The sequence below is a fragment of the Eublepharis macularius genome, chromosome 17, assembly GCF_028583425.1.
Source record: "Eublepharis macularius isolate TG4126 chromosome 17, MPM_Emac_v1.0, whole genome shotgun sequence".
Taxonomy (NCBI): Eukaryota; Metazoa; Chordata; class Lepidosauria; order Squamata; family Eublepharidae; genus Eublepharis; species Eublepharis macularius.
The window spans coordinates 36,126,161-36,153,821 of NC_072806.1; the positions used below are offsets into that span (position 1 = coordinate 36,126,161).

The window sequence follows — 27,661 nt, forward strand, 5'->3', positions numbered from 1 at the left end:
AGAGTGCACAATGCACAGTGTGTGATGAACCTCACTTTGCAGCAGCGTTTTTGTGTTGTTCTTGCAAAGCTGGACAACTTTCAAGGTCTTCCATAAAAGAGTTTAATAAAGAGCTCTCGAGGCGATGGAGATGGTGCAGGCCTCCGGTAGGTGAACCTAGGCAGGGTGAAACAACACAGATCTAATCGCTCGGAACAAGAGCAGTGTTTTTAAATGGGTGCTCCCTTTTAACGACATCGTTAACGGTTCTCGTTACTCTTTTTATTAGAGGCTCCTTCTGTTCCTTATCAGATAGTGGGACAAACATAACTCATGGCACTGATTTTGATCTCCATTTAAAGAGGATTACAGCTTTGCACCAACTTGGATGGACACGGTTTATAATTTGCCTGTTGATATGGATGCTGTTGGACCAAACTCACACCCCCATGTGTGCCCAAGCAGGATGGTGGCAAAGATGGTCATGCATCACTGTTTTCAAAAGTACCCAGCAGCAAAATGGGAGGAGAAATGCTATGGCTGCTTTCTCTGTACATTGTGGAAATAAGTTAGATCTTCAAGGGGGGTAGAAAGTGGGCTTGCAGACTCTACCATGGAGGGCACCTGCCAAATTCGTTATATACGTTTTAAAAGTGAATGGAACCTTTTAAAGTTTTGCCTCGCTCTGAAGAAATTCTCACAGCGTCTCTCCCTTTCTGATTCTGTCCACCCCTGTGAGTAAATTAAGCAGAAAGAAGAGTGACTAGTTATAAGAATTGCTCCTCCAGATCAGACCAAAAGTCCATCTAGTCCAGCATCCTGTTCCCACTTGTGGTTGGGTGCTGCTTGGTTCTGTTGTGTGATGTTCCCCCTCTGGCTGCTGTGAATGACACCAGTTCTGCTGGGCTAAATTGCAGCAGTGTCACTTGCTTCAGTTTGGCTTGGGTGGAATCAAATGTGATGTTGATCCTCTTGCTTCATTTTGATTCTGGGGGGATCCCGTTCCTGTGCTTCAGTCTGGTCCTTTTGGGCTTTCTCTGGGATGAGCTCAGCTTGCATTTGGGAGTGTGTCTTGGCCACGGCAGCCTTGCACCAGTGTGTTTCTGCAATGGGAGTCAGGTTTGACTTTTTTCCCCATAGGAAGGTGCTGGGGGCACCTTGTTCAGGGGCTAACAGAATTGGTCCCTGGGGCCCAATCTTCCTGAACCTTAGGTGGTCTTTAGAGGACAATCAGGAGTAGGATCCTGCCAAATTTGGTGGAATTTGGTTGAAAAAAATCACCTCTCCAGCCCACCAGATAGCTCCTATGCTGATTTTTCCCATAAAAAACAATGGCGAAATGTTACCATTTTTTTAAATTCACTAAAATTCAGGATACTTGATTTTTGATTCGGAATACCCGGATTTTACCAAATCAGACAAAATTTGGTATTTTAATCCAAATTCCGAACCGAACTGCACATCCCTAGAGGGAGGCTGCCAGCATGAAGTAGACAAATTCATGAAGTATACATCTGTCAGTGACTAACAGTGGACCCTCCATATTCAGGAGCAAGATACCTCTGAATAGTAGATGCTGGGACCAAACAGCAAACAGGATAGTGCTCTCTCCCCCTCCCTGTCATGTGTTCCTTGTAGTCTTCCCAGATAGCCTTCAACTTCAAATGCAGCATCCCAAGGCTTGACTCAAACATAAATGCCTTCTTCCCCCATAAAGGTTCAGGATAATTGAATCCTCTTCTAAAGCTTCAGTTGATGTCCACTGGTAGAAGTTCTACAGAAAGCATGCTTTGACCTCTGGAGACAACACAGTGTCTGCCACCATCCCAGCAATGATGAGGCAGGCTTCTTCTTTTTGTATGCCAAGGGATGGATCCAGACAGTGGCCCATTCCACACGGCACACTTTAAGCTGGCGATGCTGAACATTCACGCTGATCTGTGCTGCAACGTCTTGGGGTCCCATCATTCTGCGCCGCACAACCACAAGGCGATTTGGTGTCTGCTTATGAATTGAGACGGGTCTGTTTGGAGCTGCATTTTGTGGGGGCTGGAGCTGACATCATTGTTCCGTGCTTGTTCCACTATCATTTATTTTTTTAAAAGCCAAGCCAGGAAAGGGTTAAAATGCTGCTGCTTCATTCCTGCCTGGCAGGCAACTGTGCAAAAGCCCTTCCTCCCCCTTTTTTTTGGCATTAGGAGAAGCCTCAAACATTCCTGACTTTGAAAAAAAATGAGTGTGCATATACCTCTCCCCGCTCAGGGAGGAAAGGGAAAACAGCCATTTAACCCTTTCCTGGCTTTTAAAGCCAGCAGGGAATAAGCAGCAATGTTAGGACTCGTTCCTGACTTTGAAAAAAAAAAGTGTGTGCGCGCATATCCGGGGGAGGAAAGAAGCTAACGCAGAAGCAGCCTTATAACCCCTGCCTCGCTTTACTGATAAAAATGGTAGAAAAGGAGTTCAGAGAGCTGAGGAGGGTGGGAGTGGCTACTGGCAGTCAGACCAATCAGCTCCTGGGGGAAAGGAAGAAGGGGGCAGGGGAAGCAGAACAGCAGTTTTTGATTCTGCACAGACATAACACGCGCCAGCAGCAACTGGGCAGCGGCTTAAAAAAAATCACAGAATGTGTGCAGGGGGGGAAAAGGAGGGGGGAAAGACAGACAAAAAACGTTTCTACTTCCCATGACTCCCTTGCTTGTGCGGAACTCTGAAGAACATGGGCAGCAGAATAGATTCTGAAACGCTGTAAAGGGACCATGCAGAAAGCACCTAAATTTCTCTGCATCCTTCCTCCTACTCCTACTTCCTCTGATCTCCATGAAATTCTGCTCCTGGGGTGTAGGAGACCCTGAGGAATAACTGGAGGGGGAATCTCTAGCAGTAAGGGGAAATTGGTGGAAGTTGCCAAGTGAGTCTAGATCCAACTTCTAGTTTACAATGTTTGCCATTTTGGGTAGGCCACTCCTACTTTGCATGGTGTAGTTTTTCCTGCTGAAATGCAGGCTGGAGCAAAGCATGCAGATGCTGGAGAATGTGATAGGTGGCAGGTTACATGATCCGTGGCCTGTCACAAAGGGGGGGGGGTTATGCTCCTTGGTTGGAGAACCACTTAGTCTCCTGCAGCAAGCAACCTTATTCTTCAGATTTAAGTCTTCTGTGTCAGTCACAGCCCATCTTGTCGCAAGCAGTATGGGGTGCACACTCTAACATCCAGGCATTAAGGGATTAATACATTTCCGTGACACAGGCGTTAGCAGGGAGAAGAATCCTCACCAGATTACCAGCCTTTCTGCTTGGCATTTTTTGCATGTCTGGTGTTTAAAACACCGAGCGACTGAATGACTGTCAGTCCAACCATCTCTTGCAAAACAAGAAGCTGGCTTTTAGAAAAGCGACTTTACTAATAATCTGAGGGCCCATGAGGAATTGGGAGGAGGTGGGTAGGTGCAGGTTAAGAGAAAACAATTTGGAAACTGGCCCCTCTCCTGCACCTGAGTCCCCTCCCCCCATGTAAATCCTCCAGGGCTTTAGCCGGCTGGTTTCCTCTTCCCTCTCGGTGTTTTTATTTCCTGGCTCTCAGCTGTCTCAGTGTTCCGTGTCTGAGAACTTGTTCAATACTAACTGAGTCAGTTTGCAAATTTTAAAGAAGTCATATTTTACTTCATTTCTTGAGAATCCTTTAAGTACGTAGACGCATCTAGCTATGCTGTGGGCTGACTAGCTGTGCTTTCATAATTGGTACAAGCCACTTGCATTGAAAAATAGGTGTAAAACAAGAATTGCTCGGGAGGGCATTTTTATAAAGGGAACAGGGCTGTAGTATAACGGAATGGCTGAGGAGGAGGATGCAGATGGTAGTATACTTTGAGGCTTGTTGTGTGTTCTATCTTGCTCTTGAGCACTGCCTTCTAATTTTGTAATTCCATATGCTGTATTGTACATGATATATCATATCTGATACCTTCCTCTTTTCCCTTGTTTTTCTCTCTTTGCTAATCCTAGTCCTGTTGTGTTGGTTTGGGATGTCTTATGCCAGAAGTCCCCAACCTTTTCAAGCCTTCAGGCACCTTTAGAATTCTGACGCAGGGTGGCTGGCGGGTGCAACCACAAAACGTCTGCCATGGGAGGTGGAGCAAACCACAAATCTCAGGGAACTGAAGTTATGTATAATTCTAACTATTCAGCATTTCAGGCCAAGCTTTGCTTAACAAGATGGCTTTTAAAATAAACATGTTGTTTAAAAATATATTTTCTTACACACACAAATGGTGGCATAGTGAAGATCCTTGTGCTGTGGTGGCAACTTTTAAAAATCTACACAACCTAACAGACTTCCAGTGGCTAATGTTGCAGTGTGTCGCTGTTTTTCCTTTAGAAGGGCCTGAAAACCAGCATGAAAATTGGAATCTCAGAGTGTGGGGTTCGTTTTCTTTAATGGAGCATTTAAAGATTCTCACAGCATTTAAAGATGGACACAGTCTGCAGTTGCAATTACAGACTATGTCCATTTTACTACTTTCCCAGTCCGATAAATAGGACATATGTCTAAATTCCAGGAAATTGGACTAGTTTAAACCTTGATAGGGTGTTTTATTCCTGTATTATGGGAGAGGCAGACCACAAATGAAGGAAATAAACACATTAAACCCAAGGCTCACAAAGAGTGTCCAGAACCGCTTTATTTACTCAGGTCACATTAATCTGGTATGATGATCATTCAGTCTCTGGGCTGTTGGCTGTTTTCATGGGGTGCATCTGAAGTGGGAGGGAAACTGGAAGAAGAGTTGGCAAAACATATATATGTCCAGTTTCCCTCCCACTTCAGGTAAGAGAATGGTGTGGGCCTCCCAAATTGAGTCTCCCCGGCTCTGGTCATGTAATCCAGTGGGTCTTATAGCATCATCTGTGGAGCCTTGGGGTGTTCCTCTGAATCCTGCTGTGGATTTCTCGTTGATAGGATCAGTCATTGAAAGGTGGGATGGGGCACGATGCTTGCTTCCACTAACATAAGATTTTGACCCAGATCAGACCTTTGAGCTGACCTGTTTTTGTTGGTCCCCGCTGAAAGAATCAGGCAAGCGGCTGGTGATCAATCATCTCAGTCTCCCACCGACTCCTCTCACCTTGAACCTTCTCTGTTCTGGTTTATCCTCACCTGCTTTCCTTTTAAAGCCACGAACTTCAGTTATTGCCAAACTCGGAACCCGCTTCTGGTAGCTTGAGATGTGAATGTTGTAATCCTTTACCCTGTATATCTGCATTTTCTCCTCTCTCGCTTCTTTCCTTTCATCTTCTTCTCCCAAATCTCTTTTCATTAGGGAGAAAAATTGCCCAAAGTATGAATTGGCAACTAAAAAAAACCCGATGGGATGGCTGGTATGATGTATTTTAGGCTGGGACCCAATCAGTCAGCAGGAGACCCAGATTCCAATCAGCCAGTCTTGCTTATACTGTTAACTTCATCCTAACGTAGACCTGGTCCCGTCAAGTCATAACCTCCACAGGGAAGGGCCGTAGCTTAGAGGCAGAAGACTTGCCTTGCACATCAAATGTTCCAAGTTCAATCCCTGGTAACTCCACATGAGAAATCACATGTTCCTGGGAAAGACATTTCTCTGCCTTAGAGCCAGGGGCTGCTTTGCCAGCTATGAATCTCAGTGGACTTGTGGAGTTGCCTTCAGGATAAGGTAGCATCCTTTATCCATATACGTTCATCCAGGAAATGATGCTAACATCTTGGGCAGCCCCTGAAAGTAAACTCGTCCTATGCCCCGCAGTCTAGAGTAGGCTTATAAATACAGTTCCCCTGCAGTAATTTGCTAGAATTCTTTTGTAATGGAAATTTCCTCTTCTCTCACTCACTCCCCTTTTTAAAAAAAGATAAAATAAAATAAATAAAGCTAACCTGTTAAGAGCGGCAGGATGATTTGTCGTTTTTCCCCAGCAAGACAATTTGTCATCTCTTGCATAGAATCTGTTACAAAACAGTCAAGCTGTGAAAGAGGAAATCATCCCAGGCACACGGGATATTAAAGTACACAAAAGAAGATTCTCTCCCTCTTCCCCTCCCCTTGACTTCTTATGCATGTGTGTGTGTGTGTGTTTGCAGTGATTAATCTCCCCAAATATCAGGTGCGGGTGGAGAAAGAGAGGGGGAGAAATGAATGATTGGAGAGGTAATTTCTTCAGAGGAAATGTACAGTTTGTGTCATTCATGGTAGGGAGAAAGGGAAAAACAAGGAGGAGTGCCGTGAGCCTGCTGGAACATAGTCCAAGCAATCTCACATTCTGCTCCAGGGAAAAGTTGTACTCCGCCGCCTTTTGTAATGTTCATGTAATATCTCTTGGTCCGGGGGAGGGGGGAGGAGAGGTGGAGCAAGGAATGGAAATCTGTGATAGCAGACGTGCGCCCTGCTTTCCCATCCTGTGCGATCTACACAGCCTTCAGTCTGGCTTCTACCCTTTCATTGCCAACACACTTTTGATCCTAATTCCACCGTAAGAAGGACAACAAATTTGCTCTGAAGAAATATTCTCAGGAGCATGAATTCTGCACTCAGAGCTGTTGAAGCTTGCATGGTCTTGGTAAAGAGACCTCTTTTCACTCAAGATCCTGTCTGCTGCCAATCCATAGGAGTTTGAAAGAGGGGTGAATTTGTTCAGTTTCCTGATTTTTAGACTTACGTCCTGTAGCTTTTTGGAAAGAGTCCTTGGGACGGTTTCCATAATGCACCAGCTGCATGAGGCCATTGCTAAGAAATGTTTCCACATGGTGTGTAGCATGTGCATGCAGGCACTTACCACGTGGATCTCCCCCACAGTCTCGGATTCCAAAGACGCTTGTTATTTGTGGCTTTTCCTATATCGGATGCAGGGCTCTACCAGCCGTTCCCCCTTTAATGAAAATCATCAGAGGCTCTGTGACTATTAATTCTTTTGTTCACTTCAGGCAAACAGAGTTGAGGAGACACACATAAATGGAAGAACTGAAATAGGTTTTTTGTTGATATTCACACTGGGTTGGGGGAGTTGTGGAGCCCTTTGCCTTTTGTCTTGCAGTGAGCAGCTAAATTTGCCCAAGAGTTTTGCCAAATATCTGTTGCTTCTCATGTTGAAGACAAGAAGGTCCCCTTGTCTGCCCCTTCCAGTGCGGTAGGAAGCAAAGGAGCTTTTTGCTGAGGTCTTCAAGGAGATTGATGATCCGCCTAAGAGCCTCTGTTGCTAGATGGGGACGAGGAGTATGAGCCCCTTGCCCATTTCTTCAAATGAGCTGCTAAACTGCAGAATACAAGGAGCACTTGCCCAGATGCCTGACACTGTACCAGTATACATTATTAGGCATTGTATGCACGGTTAAGAGGGAAGGTATAAAGATGCTTTTGCCTTTGTCCCAGTGGGTGAATCCAAAAGTGGCCCCTCGACACTTGCTGAATTAATCATTTCAGCATCTGTTAAAAAGCAGCTACTGCCCAGGGACCCATAAGCACCATAACTTGGGAAAATAATCACTGAGAAATGACAGTGTATAGGATACAATTACTTTGGAGTGCTCAGATTCAGGTGTGAAATGTTGTTGATTTGGGTGGTGGGGGATGCATTTAGTTCCAGTATTGTTACCCTTCACCCTCTTCTCTCTCCTTCCAACCTTAGTCAAGAACAGAGAATCCCCTCCCTCCCTCCCTCCCTTCCTCCCTCTCGTGGCTGTCTGTAATCTTTATAAATCTTGTTCCTCATCTCAAGAGGAAGAGGAGACCAGCCAGAGGTCATGCACCACCTTTTTGGAATTCAAAGCGGAGGGGCTGAAATGCATTTTGCCTGTCGCTTGGGAGGCCCCAGTCCTGCGAGGGAGAAAGAGAAGAGGGAATTGAAGCAGACCTTACCTTCAGGAACTGCCTGCTCCTGCTATGCTCGCAGGCTTGCTGGTTAATTTATAGCCTGAGTTTTGCCAACATTCTCCGTGTATGTGTTTTAAAAAGAACGCACGCCCCCCCCCCACAAACCTCAGTGGGTAAGTGAGGGTGACACTGCCCCCTAGTGTTCAGTCTCCCCTTTAAACAGAGGAAGGGAAGGACAGTGAAAGGAAAAATCCTGCAAATGAGATGGCGAAAGCAGAGTTGGAATTGTAACTGGGTGCGTGGGTGTTTTTCCAGCTCTGGGTCGTTCTCACTGCCGCTTCGATGGGGATCAGGAAGCAGCAGCAGCAGCAGCTCTTTCCCCTTTCTTTGAAAGGCAAGCTGAGCAGGTGCCCCCATCCCCAACTCTGCTTTCTATGAAGTCAGATCAGCAGGCCAACCTACCTCAGTATTGTCTTCTCCAGCTGATAGCAGCTCTCCAAGGTCTTTTCTGCGCAAGATTGGGAGAAGCCCTGGAACCTTTTGCATGCAACACACAGGCTGCAGCACTGAGCCATGGTCCCTCCCCCCCAGAAAAACACTCCCCTGAAAGCGCTAAGCTGCTGGTATTAACTCAGACCATTTATATCAGCATTGTCTACTGTGGCTGGTGGCAGCTCTTCAGTGTCTCTGGCAGGCCAAGGTCTCCTCCTCGCCGGACACCTGAGATTCTTTAACCAGAGGTGGAATTGAACCTGGGACTTCTGGCGTGCCAAACAGGTGCCCCTACTATGAGCTCACTGTCCCCTCTTCATGGAGCTCTGTAAAGAAAGAGAGCCTCATGTGAATGGATGGAACTGCTGCTGTTGTGCAGCCCAGTATTTTCCGCTGTGACTGGCTTACACCTCTCAGTTGTCTTTGTAGACGTGCCATACTTAGCTCAGTGGCACCTCCTTTGGCTAGCAGCAGCTCTCCCAGGTCTCAGACAGAGAAAGATGTGTCTTAATACTGGCTACCGGAAGGCCTTTAACTGCAGATGCTGGGGAGCAGGCAACCCATTCGCTCGTTTGGGGCAGTTGATCTCCCAGCAGCCCAGGCCTCTCACCCACAGTTTCATCTGGACTGGCAGGAGAATCAGTGGCGGGGGCGGGGAGGAATGATGCCCATGCGATGCCTTGATGTCACAGGCGGGTGAAAGCTGATACTCTGGAATCTCTGGCAATATCAAATAGAGTTTCCAGAGCATCCGCTGACATCACGACTGCCCCTTGCTCCACCTCAAAGCTTCTAGGGGTGGCAGAGGTAGCCCGGCATCTCCTGCTGGGGCCTGAACCGGAGACTTTCTGTATGCAAAGTAGCTATGCTAAAACTGTGCTGTGCCCCCCGCCTTGTATGCCTGACTGTTTGTAGTCCTTGTTTATCATCACTTTAAACTTCTGTAGCAACATAACCCTGATTCTGGATCTGTATTAATCACGCAGATGTGCATAATGATCTGATTTGCATAACCTCTTCTGCAGTTTTTACTGTTTGTGCCCAATTCATTGTCATTCTGCTGGTCAAGGGGGAAGTCAAGAAAGGAATTTCGAGTCATTGAATCCTCACCCCTGACTCTTGGAAAGATTATGTAGCTACGTCTGTAGTTTCTGAGATGAGCCAGGTGATGTCTGCATCACCTTTTTAAAAGGAAGCTGAGGTTCCCCTGCTAAATTCTGCATGCTCACAGAATTGCAATGTTCACAAAACCCTATTTATTGTTACAGAGGGACGGAGAATGGATGCTCTTTCTTCCTTTATGCAAAACAGAGACTGGAGTGCAAAAAAGACGGGGCGGGGGGGGGAACCCTTCCTACCCCATTATTTCATTCTAAAGAACTCTTCCTGTGTTCTTTGTAAAAACCTTTTCTAGTAGGATCTTGGAGCTGAGGTTGGGTCAACCAAGAGTTAATTAAGAGCCATCTTCCTCTGGTACCCACCCTACAGCATTATTAGATACTGGGTATTTTTTAAAAAATCTATTCCACCCTTCTGTCTTTAAGGAGGGTTACAAGAGTTTAAACATAATATAAAATAAACAAAATTCGATACAAAATACATTTTTTAAAGAAGCAGTCAGCTTAAATAGATGAAAGGAGTAGAGAAGGAAGCCAGCCTTTTCGAATCCAATAGAACCATTAGTAATACTGATAAGAAAATATTTTGCCAGCGGTGGAGCTGTGCACGTGAACTGAAAGACCATCTAAAAGAGGGAGCATCTGCAGCAAAAGTCCAAAAAGAGAGGGACAGGTGAGGTTATTCCAGAATTGTGGCCCCGGCACTGAGAGGGTCCCTCTTTCAGTACCACCTCCCATATTTTAGAGTGGAAGTATGTGGACACCCAAAGATGACCTCAGTAGCTGTGGAGGGCTATATGAAAAAAGGCAATCGAGAAGCATTGAAAGCCCATATGCCAAGGTCAGCTAGAGAAGGTTCTGAAAAGAGGCAGGCAGATTCGATACTGGTCTGATCAACGAGGGGAGTTGGGGGGTGGGGGGCAGAATGCAGCAATCTCTTCCTCTGTCCTGCTAAGCAAGAGACACTTGGGTCAGCTTGTAGGACACCAAAAGCTGTAATCAGGCAGATATGCTTTCCTGAAGAGGCCTGTGCAAATGAGGACATCACGTAGGCATTTCCTGTTATACAAGTGAGTGGTGTATACTTTAGCATCCAAGGACTCCTGTGTGCTGTTTTGTGTGCATCACCAACTACAATACCAGATAAAGGAGGGATCTAGTCCTCGTGGTCATAAATGGGCAAACATAAATCGCAAACTCATAGAAAGCAACAGACCCTTGCTGGTTATCTGCATCACTCTGGACTACCACGTACACCCTCATCTTCAAGGCTGCTGCTCCTGCCAGAGAAGAGTAAAGAGGAGATTTAGGCATCCTGCAAAGACTTACCTTTGCAGGTGGGGAGTGTCTTTGCTGCGTCAGTGGCGGATTTAGCAGTTGGTATCTTTAAATCTTACTCATCTTAAATGTGGATGTTTGATGTGCCTTTTAAATGTATTGTTAACGTGTCTGGGAGCTCATAGTTGACATCAATATTTATTATGTATATTTTCATGGAAAATAAGTTTTGTACACAAAGCAAAGCATTGGTCTTATCATCTACGTAAGACGACACACCTGAGGGGGAGGAGAGGGGGAGGGCTGGTGAAAGGTATGAGATCAGTTTGAGAGAATATGAAGTTTTCACAGGGCATTTTATTACAACAAGCAAAAGAAGCCTGGGGCGGGGGTGGGGCAGGATCTCAAGAGGTCCAAGGGCAGGGAACAGTGAGGCAGGAAAGGAAATAGCTGGAAGATGGTGGGTATAATTTTGGATTTATAAAAAACAAAAGTAGCAAAGGAACAAACCGTGAGAGAGGAGAGGAATAAAGCCATGCTTGGGGTAAGTATGACAGGGCCATCTGGGAACGCTTTGCACATCTGCACCCCTCAGGATCAGGGCTCAGCCCCTAGGGCCCCTTTGACAGCACAGCAGGCTCTAGCCTGATTCCTGTTTCCTGATTGGAGAGATGTCAGAAGAAATGGAGCAACATGACTCTCTTTTCCATGGTGCCAGGTAGCTGTTTGGTGTGCATGTGTGGAAGGGCTGTGGTGTGAAGGAGAATGAGGCTGTGGTATGCTTTTGGGGGGGGCACTGCAGGACATCTTGCACAGAGCCCCTCCCCCCCCCCCCAAAATCCTGGCGCCAATGCTAGAGATGAGAAAAAGAGAAGACATTGTAGGATCCAAAGAAGTTTAAATAGAATGTCAGGAAAAGGGGGGGCATTTGTAAGGGAAATAGGATTAATATATAAGGTCAAGCAAAATAAAGCAGGTGACCGGACTAATTCATACCAGAGAGGGGAGGCTTAAGGGAAGAGGCAGGAAGATGGAGATGGAGAATAATTGCTATAGTCAATGAAATAACCATTGTGTATGTTACTTGCTTTGTCTTTGTTTCTCCTTTGCAAGAAAAAATACTTGAGGAAGTATAATTCCAATGACAGTTTGTATCCTGTGGATACTCTTCTTGGGGCAGTGGCTTTCTTCTTGTGTCCTACTTCTCCCAATAGCTTCCTGTGGTCCCTGAAAAGTCATTGCAGTGGTCAGGAAACCTTTGCTAGCAAAAAAGCCATGCAATCAGGGGGTGGGGGCTGAAGCGAGGAGGCAAATTGGGTGAAATTGCCTGTGGGACATCCATGGGACCATGTATTTTGTTGTATATAAAGAGAGTGATTCCTCACCGCTGGTTAAAAATAATACTCTCTTCACTACCAAAAGAACAAGACCTACTCTAGTAGTCTTTAGCTGTGGTTCCCAACAGGAATTGATGCTGGTGGGATGTTGCTGAGGATTAGAAGAAAATGGTGGATTGCAAGAACTTCTGGGGAGATCTCATTTTCCCCTCATCCATTCTTTCCTCTTTCCATTCCCTGAAAGCCCCCATACCTTCTACCTCATTCCTGCTTCCTTCTCTCCTTCCTACTACCACACAACCTTTTTAGTGGCAGAAACCAAGGCTTGAAGGCTGACAGTACTGTTGTGGTTGCCTAGCAATGGCCAGCAAGGGCATTTGTTTCTTGAAGCTGTAGGTGCTGCTTCGCTGGTTTTGGAGGGTTTAAAAAAAATCCCCATGTTATTGTTGTGGGTTTTTTGGTTTTTATTTAGATTTCAAATTTTCCTGCAAACCTGAGGATTTTCTATATATATTTTCTTATATATACGAATTTTTAAAACCAATGTATTGAGTATGTATAAAACCAAGTAGGGGAATATAATTACAGGTTTTGTCTTTTCATTTCTAAGTAATGCAAGTACCACTTCAGTGTTGTTTAAGGGAGTTTACTATTAGATATTTTGCCACATAACACATTAACTCTGGGTTAGAATCTGCCAACAGTGGGGCTATTACCCATGATTCCAGAGGAAGTTGATGTTTAAGTAATACAGGAATAATCCCATGGGATTTAGGGGCTTCCCAGTGGTGGCAGAATAATATAAGGTGGTCCAGCGTCTCTGTTGCACCAGTCAAGCAATCTGAATACGGAGTTTTGGCAACACGCCCCTTCAGCTCTGTGGTGGGGAAGGAGTTTAGTCTAGCAAATGTAAAAGCATGCCTGTGATTAGTGATTGTAAGAGAACTCACGTACAAAGGAAGAGTCATAGGAGGCGGGATCCCAAATGAAAGGGAGGAGCATAGTCGTCTCACACAGGCTAGAGTGCTGGTCTGGTCTAGGCTAAACATCCTCAACCTAATCAGCTTCATTGCTTCACTGGAGTTTATATTCTTGAGCATTGGTGGTGAAGGACCAAGTCGTGTAATTTTGTCATCTATATATAATCTTCCCCAAGATGCTTCTATGGCTATCCTCCTTTAGCAGGTATAAGAGACTTCCTTGGGCATTAGGTGCCAAATAGCAGGCCTTCGTTCTCAATTTGAAGGCAGCAAGCCAAGCCCTGGCCTCCAAGGAGCGTTGCGCAAATTCCGCACTAAGCACAGTGTAAGGACCTGCCAAGCAACTCTCAGAAGACTTCCCTGTAGACAGTAAAAGAACTTTATTGAAAAGCTGCTAGTCTCAAGCGCTTACTCTGTCTTTGGCAGGAATGACGTTCACATGCAAGCATCAAACATATATAGGTTTCCAGAACGCTGGCAAATTCTAAGATCCTCCCCCTCCCCCAGTCTAATGGTCAGCTAAGCTCAGAGGAAAAATATCTAAGCAGGAAAGTGATGTTTGGGATTTTCAAGGTTGTGGCATCTGGGCAGGCGCCTCTACCCAGACTAAGGAGAGAGGCCCTGGTGTAGTTCAGAGGATCATAGAGATAACAGCAGGAACAAATGCCTCCCTAGCATACTTTCACATCACGGGTTCGAAAGATACGACAATGAACATTTGCAGGCCAGTAAAAGAATAGCATTCAACCATAACCATAACATGAAACATGACAGCAGGGTGTTGCCGGGTATGACAGGTGATGCTAAGCACCTGGCACACAGGTCCGGCAACACAGTTAGGCACTCCTGCTATCCGCCGTAAAAACCAATGGACGATATAGTCTAAGGATTCGGTAATTTCCCTTATCCATATACCGGCCCTAAACAAGATCTTAGGGATTATTTTAGCACTGAAGGCTTTGATAGCCATTGATATATACTGACCACCTTTTGAGCAATGGAACCTTAGAAGAGCTTTTGAGTGAGTTAGTTTGCTATATTAATATGAGGTTTCCGGGACAGATTATGGCCAAATACCACTCCCAAGTATATTGATGATAGTGTGTTAAAAACGTTCCATGAACAGGAGAACGGGAAGTTGATGAAGAAAGGAAGTAAAACAGATAAGTAAAAAATAACTTTTTAAAAAGTACATTAAAGATGTGTTAACATCCCAGATGAAAGCCAATAACAAAAGTTGAAAACTATCTGTGGGCTTAATTGAAAAACAATGTCTCCTTCGATGGTTGTTGTGGGTTTTCCGGGCTGTATTGCCGTGGTCTTGGCATTGTAGTTCCTGACGTTTCGTCATGACCTACATCTTTTCCACACTGTGACACTGAGAGATCTCTGTCTTTTGGTGCTACACCTCTGAAGATGCCAGCCACAGCTGCTGGCGAAACGTCAGGAACTACAATGCCAAGACCACGGCAATACAGCCCGGAAAACCCACAACAACCATCGTTCTCCGGCCGTGAAAGCCTTCGACAATACATCAATGTCTCCTTCGATCCAGTTCTAGTCGCACACGCAGTCAGACCTGGGTAATCACAGTGGTGCTGGATGGGAGTGCTGCACCCGTGCCTCTGCATCAACAGCTGAGCTAGCCCACGCAGTGGGATGCGCTTGTGTATTTGCAACCACATTGGTTCATTTTTTTGTTGTTTATACCATGTTGTTCCATAAAAACCTCAAATGCACCTATATCTCAGAGCAAAACAAAGTCAGGATAATACCTCACGATCAGTTTAACCATAATATATATACCAGTTTGGTGTAGTGGTTAAAAGCATGGGACTCTAATCTGGAGAACCGGGTTTGATTCCCTACTCGAAGCCAGCTGGGTGACCTTGGGTCAGTCACAGCTTCCTGGAGCTCTCTCAGCCCCACCCACCTCACAGGGTGTTTGTTGTCAGGATAATAACAACACACTTTGTAAACTGCTCTGAGTGGGCATTAAGTTGCCCTGAAGGGCGGTATATAAATCGAACGTTATTATTATACATAAACAACTACTGCAAAAGTCATCGCTGAGAGTGCGAGAGAACAAAATAGTATTTGTATGGTATTTGAAAGACTGAGCAATAAGCACCATCTAGACATCTCCGCAGAAGGCATTGCAAAAACAAGGTGTCATCACAGAAAAGATTCTGTCTCCAGGTCCTACCCACCTCACCTCTGAAGGGCAGGGCGACAGTAGCAAAGCCTCAGGAAGGGTTATTTTTAAAAAGGAAAGGCAGATTCATAAGAAAAAGATGGCCTTTCAGATTTCCTGACCCCAGGCTATTCAGAGCTTTATAGGACAATGCCATTTCTGCCCTTTTGGTTTCATTTTTAGCACCTTCACTTACACAGGCCTCTTCCTGTCTGGAGAGGCATCCAACAGGTGTAGCTTAATGCATTCCGCTTAGCACTTGCCGCCGCCGCCGCCACCTCCTCCTCCTCTCTTTTACAAAATGCATAAATAATTAAGCCAGGGTATTCTCACATGTTTTATGGCAAATGGTTCATGATCATTTCCCCCCCTCCCCTTTTCCTCACTCTGAAACAAGGTTTTATGATAATATAGTAAAAATATTAAATTAGAAAATGCCTCACTAAGGGTGATAAAACCTTACTGCGGTAGAAATAGGTAATTATCCCCGGCTCAGCCTAAAATGACAGTTTAACAGAAATAAAAATGTTACTGCTCATTACTTGCTTTTGTAGGTTGCAATAAAGGGTAAGTTAAACTTTAATTCAGGGGAGACCCCTGTTTCGACCCCACGCCTTCCACACACACTTACCTTGGGAGTAAGTCCTATTAATTACTTGCTGTATAGGTTACTCCTCGGCACTTGGCTAATTTGAACACCCTCTGCGTTGAGGATAGCCTTTCGGGCACGCTGGCCAGTTAACCCAAATTGGCGTCAGCTTACTCTCTCTCTCTCTCTCTCTCTCTCTGACCTAATTATTAATAGAAGCAGCCTCCAAATTGAAAGGGAACATGGTCCAGACGGGAATGTAACTGGTACTGGACTTCTCACCATTCTTAGCCTTCAGAGGTCAAAGAATATTGAAATCTCTGCTGCTCAGCTGGCTGAATTGAAAGCAAAACGCAACCAATTTCTTGGAATGCAGAAACTGTGTGTGTGTGTGTGTGTGTGTGTGTGTGTGTGTGTGTGTGTGTGTGTGTGTGTGTGTGAGTGAAAGAGAGAGTGAGTAAGAGAGGGGGGGTCCCCAAGGTTGAAGACCCTTAGAATTGAGGCACCCATCCTGGGCTCCCTGTATGGCTTTAAGGAAGCTGCAGTCTATCCTTTTTATTGAATGCATGTTAAGCACTTAGAGCATGGGTGGGGGTGGGGGCTATATAATTAGCATTTATTTAATCCAAGAAAAGAGAAGGAAGGGCATCAGCCAGAGCAGCAGGAGAAAGGGGCTGTCAGTTTCACAGACCCCGCACTGGAACTGATGTGGGGTCTGTGAAATTGACAGTTTGGGCAGCAGGAAAAGAGGCTATCAGTTTTACAGACCCTCCGCGCTGGGTTCAGCCAATGGGCTGAAACCAGTGCGGGATCTGTGAAACTCTAAACCGTCCATGGAACAGCTAGAAAAATTCCTTTGTTCCATAAAAATGCGTTCCCACGGAATGCGTGTTTCAGTGCAAACAAACCAGCTATTCCGTACGGAATTTTGTTCCGTGGTTCGTTTTGTGCCCATCTCTGCTCAAGGCAGATTACACAGTGTGAGATTAGTACTGTCAGTATCAAGGGCGTTTCCATAAACAATGCCATAGTTCACAAAGACTTAGTCTATGGTACCTAACTCATTAGCGGAGCATCTGAGACCCCCTCCCTATAATACAACCCTCCTGTTTTGCTGTAACCAGAAGGTCTCGAAAGGGGAACCCGGCATAGGCAATGCAACCTTTAGATGTCCTGTTTCTTTCAAATTTCCAGTCTCTTTTCCTTAGGTTGGATGGCCTGTCAGGAGAGAGAGTAGCAGTCCGGGGCCCAGCTGTAGCGTACTTGAGAGAGCAGGTCCTCAATCAGGTGACTGTGCTTCATAGGCCCCTCCTCCTTCCACTGCATAGCTGGATACACATTGAGGCCATTTCACCAGAGTCTCTGAAATGTATTTGGCATGCTCAGGAATTAAACTTGTGTTCCTTTGTTGTAAGCATGAATTTAAAAATATTCTAGAGGTTTGTTAATTTTTTAAATGGAAATCTGGCAGATGGCCACCCTTGCTCTCCTTTTATTGGGGGTAGCTGTGGATTAGCAAACCACGGTGTGACGGTGGAAACAGTACTGGTTATCCCCAAACATAAGAAAGCATCTTATACTCACTTCTATTAGCCAAGGGCCCATCCTCCCTCCACATGGATAAGAAAATCTGCACAGCGAGGCCAGCTGTGGATACAATTGCAAGTTCTTCAAACCCAAAGGAAATTCCCAGGTTTACAGAAGTTTCCAATTTTGTGCAAGTTTGTGCATGAACTCTTTTAAAAATATAGTTTAGGTGGCATTTGGGTTGCCATCGAATTCCAAAATGGTGGATGAGGTGATGGCCCTGCTCATCAGAAGGGCAGGAGGGGGGGAGCTCCTGCCAGGGGGGGAGCAAAACTGCAATCCTTGGTGGGGGAGTATATTTAATTGGGAAGAAGGCGTTGACTCGTAATCCTTCTGTCATAAGGGACCAACACCTACACAGTTCAGTGGTGAATTTTCCATTTAAATGTTCCAAGCCTCTTCCAGCATCTCCAGTGTGGTGAAAAAGATGGGGTCTGTTTTCCCCCCAACTTTGCCCACTTGAGTATGAAATGATGTTCTGTCAAAGCATGCCATTTCAGTCCCTGCCCTCGTTTGCTGTTGTCAATGCACCCCTGCTGCAGATAGCCAAGTGCTGCTCCCTGCCTAGGAGTTTTCCTGATATTTTGGTAAGAATGGAAACATTTGCTCGGCGGTAATCACCATGTCTGGCAGGTGCAAGAGCCCAGCGTGAATGGAAGGATGCAGTTGCAAAGGACCAAGCAGGATTTCCTGTGAGAGATGGCACCTTAAAGTGGCAGTGTCCTTTTTTGGTCACAGACCCACCAGCTTTAATCCCATCTCATTTTCCAATTTGAAAGCATTAAAGTGCTAACAAGGTCAGCACTGTGCTTACATCATGGCGTGGTTTTGCTCTTTCCCCAGACAAAAAGATCAGTTTTTGGCCTATTAAACCAATGAATCAGTTTTTCAGCTGATGGTCCTTTCCCCTTTTCCCTAAATTTGTGTGTTATCCATACTTCAACCCAGGTGTTCCTTTGAGAGCCCGAAGAGTGATATAATTTACAGGGATCAATTTAAAAAGTCACCAAAAGTCGTGTAGAAGTGGTACAGCCCAGACACTATTTTACCACCTCAGTGTCAGCGGGGCCTTTTGTCTCGAATGGTTTTGCAGACAGAGATACAGTTCTCATAGTGGAAACTTGATAAAATCTTTTCTCACAAGCTATAGTGGAAGTCCATTAATCTGTTTGGTTTCACTCGGAGATAATTTTGTCCAGATGAATCAAAGGAATGCTGCTTTCCCAAGGTGGCTTCCCTCTCATATTATTCATTGTTAGAAAGTGAAGCCCTCCTAATAATAATAATAACATTTGATTTATATACTGCCCTTCAGGACAACTTAATGCCCACTCAGAGCGGTTTACAAAGTATGTTGTTATCCCCACAACAAAACACCCTGTGAGGTGGGTGGGGCTGAGAGCGCTCCAGAGAGCTGAGACTGGCCCAAGGTCACCCAGCTGGATTCTGAGATTATTTTGTAAAGATCTTAAAGGAAAACATTTAGGGGATAGAAACAAAAATTAAAAACTCTAGGCATGAGACCATGCAGTTCTCTGTCATAGTTTTGAGACTCGGTGATTTTGTTTGGGAAAAGCATGTGCGTAATAAACACTATTTGTATTAATACTTAGCATTTATATGCCTTTTGTTGTTATCCTACACATTGTAACTTGGGGGCTGAGGGTGAGAAGGCTGCCCTTAAGTTCTGGGTCAAAGTGAGATTCAAACCGTGGGCTTCCTGACACGTGGTTTAACTCTTGGGTACTCTTTTCCCCTGCCGATAACCACAGATTGTAAAAATGTTGGACATTCATTGCACCACACTCACAGTTAAGGTCTAAAATATCTGCTATGTTGCATATAAAAGCAAAAGCTACCCTTCAGCTAAAGCTGAAATGGGATTTGGAAGCCAGTGTGAAGGAGCAGTTATAGGGCTGGACCAGAATCTGGAAGACGCGAGTTCAAATGGCCCCTCTGGCGTAGAAGCTCACTGGATGACCTCAGGCTGGTCACTTGCTCTCAGTATAACCTAATGCACGGGGTTTGGGTGAGGATGAAATGGAGGAAGGAGAACAGAGTGCAATTCTCTGTGGAACTGCCTTGGTTTTCAATCATGTTTTATTAATATGTTTTATCAACTTTTAAGATGTATTCATTATATCTATATATTTTATATTTCATGATAGATTCCCCCCGTTGAAGCTGTTGCAAAACGCGTAGGGGTTATGTAATTATTAAACACTCTTCCCTTTGCGCCATTTGCCTTCTTTCTTTGTTTTGCCTTGATGCAGCCATCCTTCTTTTCCATTGGCATAAGTAGGCTTACCATTTGCTCGCTTAGATCAACCAAATTCTCAGGGATTTGATCTGTTGCTTGCTGATGCTCTGAGCGGTGGCGGGAGAAAAACGAAGCTCCGGAATAGTCACTGGCATGTGACTTCTAGGCATAACCCAGCAGTGACAGTGTTGGCTCTAGGAATCGACATAAAATTGCAGTGATTTCTAAAGCTGCCTTTGTCACTTCTAGGTTGCACCTGGCAATGATATAGCGACATCAGTGAAGACACACGCTCCATGTCCCTCTCCCCCAACCCACCCACTGGTAGCCAGGCTCGGCCTCCCATCCCTAACCTTGAGTCATTCTTCGTTGAGCCTACTTATGCCACCATGAACTCAGCGGTTGAGAGGGGTCGAAATATACTAGATAGATAAAATGGAAGACACAGGAAAGAACAATGAAAAGATGTGTAGTCTATAAAACGACAGGATACACAAATGAGCACATGAGAATGATTTGCTGGAGGTGGTGGCCCAGGCCAGGGTTAAACCTGATTGCAGCTGTGATTGAATCTACAGGTGAGGGAAAAAACACAGTTGTAAAGGAAAAGCGGCAGTGCCGGCAGAGGCCCTGGGTTCAGTGAAGGGCGTGTCCAGTTAGAAGGGCCCCTAGTAGCCAGTGTTAAGAGGGTTCTTTGCTGCCTGAGAGATGGGCGAAGGGCTTCCAGCCAGAGGAACTGTAGTTTCATACACATATCCATGAAAAATTATGAAGCCCAATTAATTGAAGGCACCTTTCTACTTGATCAAAATGTTTTTAATTGATCCTATTAACTTAGATCATCATTTTCACAGGTACAGGAGACAGTGAATTACTAATTATGATTAAGAATCTAGACATTGTATGAAGCATAATTAAAACCCACAGTTTTGCAGTCCTAAGGTTTTTTAAAAGTTGTATTCAACAATCTGAAGCTGAAATTCTGAGGGAAAATGTTAATCAGACATTTGTAGATCTTATCTTGCAAAACAGTGAAGAGTCGAAAATTAAGAACATTAACAATTGTATTTACCTCATAGCTCCTAGTCATGGTACCCATTGGCGTCTTTTTAGGGCTTGCTTAGGCAATCACGAGGGCTAGAAATGTGAAGGAGGCCAAAACAAAGGGTGGGGTCCCTCAGTGTTTCGCTAGTGCAGGGTCCCCCAACCTTTTTGAGCTTGCAGGCACCTTTGGAACTTTGCGCGGGAATGGTGAGCACCGCCCCAAAATGGCTGCCACAGGAGGCGGAGCCAAACGAAAAAACGGCAGCCTCAGGAGATGGAGGCTCCCCCCACCCTGCAAAGGACTCGCAGAAGAGGAATACAAAGCAACGAAGGAAAGTTGGGGTAGAGGAAGGATGGAGAAAGAGAATAAAGGAAAACCTGAAGGGGGGTGGGGATTGCAATCCCGGTTGCATTTGCAGCTGTGGAAAACCCTTTCCTGTGGATGAGAGCAGCCAGTAAAGCCTTGCCTTCCAGTGGCCCCGCCCACTTTCCGAAAAGCTCAGCAGGCACCCGGGGTACTGGCGGCTGCCCAGAGGCCCATGGGCGTCACACCAGGGGACACTGCACGCGTGCGTTCTAGTGCCTGCAACTGTATTCTTGAATAGATTTTAAAGATACATTTAGTTGTTAGTTTCCTGAAGCTTTTTGTTACCATTGAGTTAAAATATCAGTGTTTATATAGCTTTTGGTTGACATTGAATAGAAAAAAATACCTAGGTTATAATTTCCCCCCCTGTTCAGTGGCAACCAAAAGCTATCCTGTTACCAGATCTGCTGCATGGGTGCTACTGATCTGAATCCCTTGTTGTAGGATGGTTTTCATTTTGTGTGTGTGTGTGTTTTCTCTCCATGTATTGTCAACCTACAGGAATAAAAACAACATACATGAAAAGTAAATTACAGTCCCACACAGCCTGCTTGATTGAATCGTCTTTACAGTGCCATGGTCTCATACATCCTATTAAAATATTCAATCTTGTTTTCTTCCTTCAAGTGCCTTGTCTGGAAAGGGCAAGCTTAGGAAGGAAAAAATGTCATTCCCTAGAGAGATGGAATCCCACGCCGGCATGCTATTTACATATTTCCAAGCTACACAAGAGTGGTATTATGCAAGGTCTCCCCAGCCCGTGTGTTTGTTAATAAAGATTATTAAATGCATTTTTAATTATCTCGGCTTTTTCATTCAAAGCCCTGCAGAATGGCACTACCTACCTATTCTGATTTCATCTCGAAAAGTTATTTTCCTTTCCCTAACTAATTTGTCATCCTAGAAATGGACTGCTGCAGTGTTTTGTAATTGGGGCAGTCCCTGATAACTATTTGGAAGCTTGCAATCTGTGGGAGACCTACCAGGGCAGGAGGAGAGCTCTACTACAGCACGGGGGCACAACCTGGAAGTGACATCACCTAGAGGAGATGCTCTTAAGTGTTCACCCCAAAACTCTGTGGTTTGGGGCAAACACTAGAACATTGTCCCTACCCAATGACATCACTTCCAAGTTGTTCTAGAATGACCGTCACCCTGGAGCCAGCTACCCCCCTCCCATCCCCCCCCCCCCGCCCACTGAGCAGTGGCAGAGGAAGAGGGCTGCCAGCAGGCGGTCATTTGCCTGCCTGGGAGACCTGACAGCCCTCCTTGTTGTTCATTACAAACTAGGTCAGAGTGTCAAGGGCAGGCGACATGATAAAACGAGTATTGTGAGCAGTGAAAATTCTTATTTCAAGCCTGTTGTCGGCTGACTTTCTCAGCATATTTTCTACTTAGCTCTATTGACCTTAGCTGTACTGACCTTAGACCCCAAAAGTCGTAAAGGTGGTATGTTCTTTTTCAGTCTTGGAAAGTCCTCGAGGATGCCCCCCTACTGATACTGTACGTGCCCGGAATTCAATCTGTAAAGGCAGAGGGTGAGCAATCACGAGGCCCAACGGACGGAGTTTAAGCACCCAGAAGGAAACGTTTCAGGATGGTGGAGTTCCAGCTGCCCTTTGGGCCTCAGGGTTAATTTGAGAAAGATTAAGGACATTTCACCGAGTTAAATGGACCCTTTTCTTTGTATGTTGCTGTTTCCAACAAAAAACCTTTGTTGGCCTTTGCCACAGGGCGGATTATCAAATTACACTGATACACGCTTTCACACATTCTTATTCTCTCTTTCCCACCAGAACTGAGCTTTATCGGTCGTTATTTGGCAAAAGATCTCATATGGAACGAGGTGACCAACTTTAGGAACTGTGAGAAGGGAGGAGTTTGCTGCATTTGACACTTGCCCACTGCACTGCGACACCCCCTTGCCTTTCACCCCAGTTGGCAGAGCCACCGTTGCGACCTCTCCGTGGCCATTGGTGGAGGTTGGCCCAGTGGAGTAATGCGCCGATTGTGAATGCACCTTCTACAGGTCTGTCATCCCCTGCCTTCTGCCCGTCTTTGCTCCTGTTTCACACAGTGGGTGCTTTTTGTGACTAGCACTGAGAGGGCTTCAGGCAGGCGTTAAGCAGCCACCCTGCCAAAACGCGCTATCAAGAGCTTATCAAGCATGAAACGAGGCCTGAGGCTGATACGAAATCTCAAAGGTCGGCAGCATGAACATCTTCCAGAGTCTTGAAGCAGCCATAGGTAGGCTCAGACCTAACGAAAGACACCCGAAGGAAACAGAAACCTCCTCAGGCGCAAAGACCGCTCGTCAGAATGTCCCCGAGGAGCTTGGCGTCATCTTGTGCAATAGAATGTCTCAGAGTTGGCCCAGCACTCATCAGCAATTGGACCTCCATGTTTTGCTAAAGAAAGGACTTCTGTTTAATGGACGTTGCCATACATCAGCAAGGGTGGTACTCTTGAATGTGGCTCAGTGTTTCAAACTGTCCAGCTTTTGTGGGGGGGGAGGGGAGGGGGGAGGTTTTTTGGAATTTTCCCTACAGACATTTTGGAAAATGCAGTAAAGGATTTATTAATATCAAAAGTGGCCTTATCTGTCAACACTCTCAACTTCCAAAAGTTCTTTTTACTAGTCCTCTGATCAATAGTTTCCAACAGGACCCAACCAAAGAAGTCCTATAGCTCTTTAGACGTAGTAATTTGTGACCAATAAATGCTTGTGAGTTGTCCTGCAATCATAAAAAGTATTTAATTATTTTTGCTGATGAGGATTCATTGAGATTTTTTTCTTCCCTAGCAGAGAGATGCTGTGTGTAGAGGTGAGCCCTGGTGTAAATCTCATAAAGGAAAGATGATTCACTTGTTTTTATTCAGAAGGTCAAAAAGCTGGAAATTAATTCCCCATAAAGTGAATTTATCAGCTTGCCATGATCATTCTCCAATGGAGATTATCTTACATAAATAATACATGCATATGTAACAGAATAGTTGCAGTGAGCGTCTTTGGAGTCATGCTCTTTTTTCCAAAGATTCAATAAAATAGTTTACTTCATAAGCTCTGAATGAGTGTAACGCAAGTTCTTTTTTTTTAAAAAAAAGTATTATTCAGTGCTTGTTTTTATGAATGGTAATCCAGGGGGTTTAAAAATTAAGTTGTCTTACTGATTGCTAAGAATTGCCTGTATGAGGTCTGTCTTGGAAGGGGACGGTTCTGGGCTCCTCCTCAACTGGAAGAGCATGTACTTTGCATGGAGAAGGGCCCTGCTCTGAAGATCAGTCTTGCAGCTCCTTCCCTGTACCTCAGAGCCAGGCAACCTTGTTTGGCCCTAGTGCTGAAAAAATGCAATGTCTGCCAGTGTTGTTGGTGTGTATTGGCAAACAAAATTGAGGGGGAGGGAAGGGTTGGACCTGTAGACACAGCTGGAGTGAGCCATGTCCCCAGCCACACTGCCAACATTTCAGGGATCCACCTTGTGCTTGGCTGGTAGCTGTGCAGACCTGGGAGGTGAGGACAAGCAGCAGTCCGACCTGTTAACTTTCTCTCACCCCTCTGGCCCCAGCAGTGCTGCTTGTGTCCAGGGAGCTGGCCGCCTTGGGAGCCAAGTAGTAAGGGCCTGGTGTCACTCCCACCAGATGGGCTGGTGACAGTGGCTGCCTCTTCTGTGCCTTTTAATTCACATCTGGGGGTTAAGAGTTTTCTTCTTCTCATGTCACAAGAGAGCAAATAAGTCCAACCCACCCCCATATACACAGCAAAATAAAATCGAAAAAAACGAGTCACACCAAAATGTATCCCTCCTGGATATATTTTAGTTGCAACGAGATCATATACAAATCTACTTTCAAATGTGCTTATTGGGCGACCCATAAGGGCTAGAAACTTGGTTGTTTTGTAAAAGAAGCAGTGGATGCTGTGCCCAGGATCAAACCCCACGCCTAGGTGTTAGAATTAAAACAGTGAAGAGCGTTCCTTTTTTGAGGCTACTTAGAGGAAATGAAATCGCAGCCAGAATTCTTTATCTGTGGACTATCTGAGCTCTGGAATGAGGACAGTTATCCCCAGTAGAAGATCGAAGATTTTTTCCCCTCCCTCGAGGGTGCAGAAAGTATCTGTGTCAAGGTGAGTATTGACTTTTGTCTTGGAAAATGTATGTTGCATGGATGAATAAATCTCTCGTGTGCGTTTGCTGTAAAGCCACGGCCGTAGATCTCAGAGATGCCCATTGATTTTTTTCTTTTTTCCTGCTTCTCTCCACCTTCACCCTTTTCCCTTTCTCTGGCTTTCTGAATCATCAGACCGCACCAGGCAGAAACTTCTGAGCATTTTGTGCTTGGCCCCTCCTCCATGTTTGCCATTTCTATTTCCAGGATCTTTAGCCACAAAGTTCTCAATAATTGCAACCACTTCTGCTAAAACTGAGACTCAGAGGACATAAGGGTACAGGGATCTATCTTTATGTTCGCATGGAGCCTTTAAATTTGTATTGTTGGACATATCCAGAGGAGAGGGGAGAACAAAATAACTTCCAGCAGATTGTGCCCTGGAGTGTTTCAAAGATCAGGGCACTAAAGCATTTAATGACTTAAATTTCCCAAACTTTTGAAAACTCCTTTGATTCCCCACCCCTGCTCCAGGTTTACTGTTAAGCTTGTGGGGAATATGTATTTTCCTGATTGGCTCCCGGAGGCATTTTTGTTGTAGCGGCTGCTCTTATCACCCTCCCTTTTCTCCAGGGCTCAGGGTTGGGTTTTCCGGGTAATGGGGGTGTATTTGGGATTCCACCACAACTGAAAACTGCAAGGTAGTCTGTCCTTCAGGATGTTTGTGATCCCTGCCTGAGTGGGGGACCCCCCCCTCTGAAGGGTGATTTGCATGCTGCCTGCATCCAACACAGAGACTTACGTTTTCAAGCTGCCCTCTCTTTGCAGCACGCTCGTGAACCCCAGTGCACAGTTTGCCAGCCACAATTTAAAACATGCAACACGGGCAGAGCATGAATGTTGTGCTTTTGCTGGCAGAGGCTAATGACTAAGCTAGGAATCGAGGAGTCCCTGGTTCGAATCTCGTCCGCTATAAACTCGGTCTGTTTATGCCTTCAGCAAGCAGGGCTCTCAGCCCCCACAACCACAATATGAAAGGGCTAACAGTGGTCTACCTTACAAGGCAGTTGGAAGGATTATAGGACAATGCGTGTGAAGCACAATCAACACTGACGGTGTTGCACATTATTGTTGATTTAAATCAAGTTTATGATAGGTTGTTGGTTATTGTCTTTCCCCAATCACAAAATGTAGATTAAAAAAAAATCAATGTAAATAGTAAAAAAGAGAACAGCATATATGAATGTCAACCAAAGAATTTTTAGTTGATGGATTTGTCTCCCAATTTATTTAATGAACTGATTTATACTTAACACTTGTATATGATCAAAACCTCAATGTGCATTTTCAAGATGCTGGAGCATTTGAAATGCTTGATTTATGCCATTCACTAAGATGACTTATCTGATAATATTTTTGTTCCTCATTACAGTAACACACCAGAAACAAAAGTTATCTTTAAAAACTCTGCTCTAACTAACCCCCGTTTAGAATTTGTTGCTCTCAATTCAAACAGGCCCTCACAAATTAATTTGCAACCACTGTTTGGATGCTGCGCTGCTGGAAATGTCCAACAGTATTGCAGTCCTAAGAAGAACCCCAGCGCTCTTCATTGTGGCATGAAGTTGAAGCAGGTTTACTGCAGTTCTCAAGCACTGTGGCATCAGCAATATTACACATTGCTTTCAGGCACTAGCCAGACGCTGTTTAAATCTAAAGGGCACAGGAGGAATTTTGCCTAAAAGACAAGCTGGAATGAGGTGTTTTATTTTTTTGATTGCTCCAATTTAAGTGTTTGCCCTGGAGAACTCTTAACAGAAAGACGGTTCATACTTAAGCAACATGGATCTGCTTATGTTTTATATGGGATATTTACATCCTGCCCCTAACTGTCAAGCTATTTTACAGCCATAATCAAATCCCACAACACAATAGGGCCATGGATCCACATGCTACCACTCGAGGGCTGCAGCAGACAATCACAACTTTCATACCCATCTTCATTCAAAAGCCTTCGGACTACCTGACACTTTTTAAACACAGGGCTTTGCATGGGGCGGCATCCACAGGTTTGATAGTGAGGCATCAAACAGAAAATACATTTTAAAATGTAGACATCAGACCAAATTATCCATAACTTGGGTAGCATAGCTGCCAGTCCCACTGCTGTTCTGTTGCTAGTTTAGTAGAAAAGAATCCTGTGGGGTGGCTTGGACTCTTCTTGTGCCAGCATCCCTTGATTCTCTTGGGGATCAGCAATGTTGACATGGGAGGAAACCTGGCGGTGAAGGGCAATCCCATTTTATTACAACCGTGGTGACTAGGTGTGTAAAAAAAATATTTCGGATTCGGATATCAGGAATACCATAAATATTTGGTAGTCCTGATATCCAGTTCAGATTCTCTAACCAGATTCGGTTTTATTAGAGAATCTCAAATATATTATTATTCTTTATGTGGGAAACTATCCCAAGGGGGGTTGGGGGGCATTTTT

General features: G+C 45.0%; 1 protein-coding gene across 1 annotated transcript in view; it reads left to right on the top strand.

Annotated features, from left to right (window-relative positions):
* AATF (apoptosis antagonizing transcription factor) overlaps positions 1 to 24,125 on the top strand; it is a 107,446-nt gene extending 83,321 nt beyond the window's left edge. The window contains exon 12 of the mRNA XM_055000973.1: positions 22,857 to 24,125. Within this exon, the coding sequence (XP_054856948.1) occupies positions 22,857 to 22,920 (64 nt within the window). The 3' untranslated portion in view covers positions 22,921 to 24,125. The remainder of the gene's footprint in view (positions 1 to 22,856) is intronic.
* Positions 24,126 to 27,661: the final 3,536 nt, after the last annotated feature.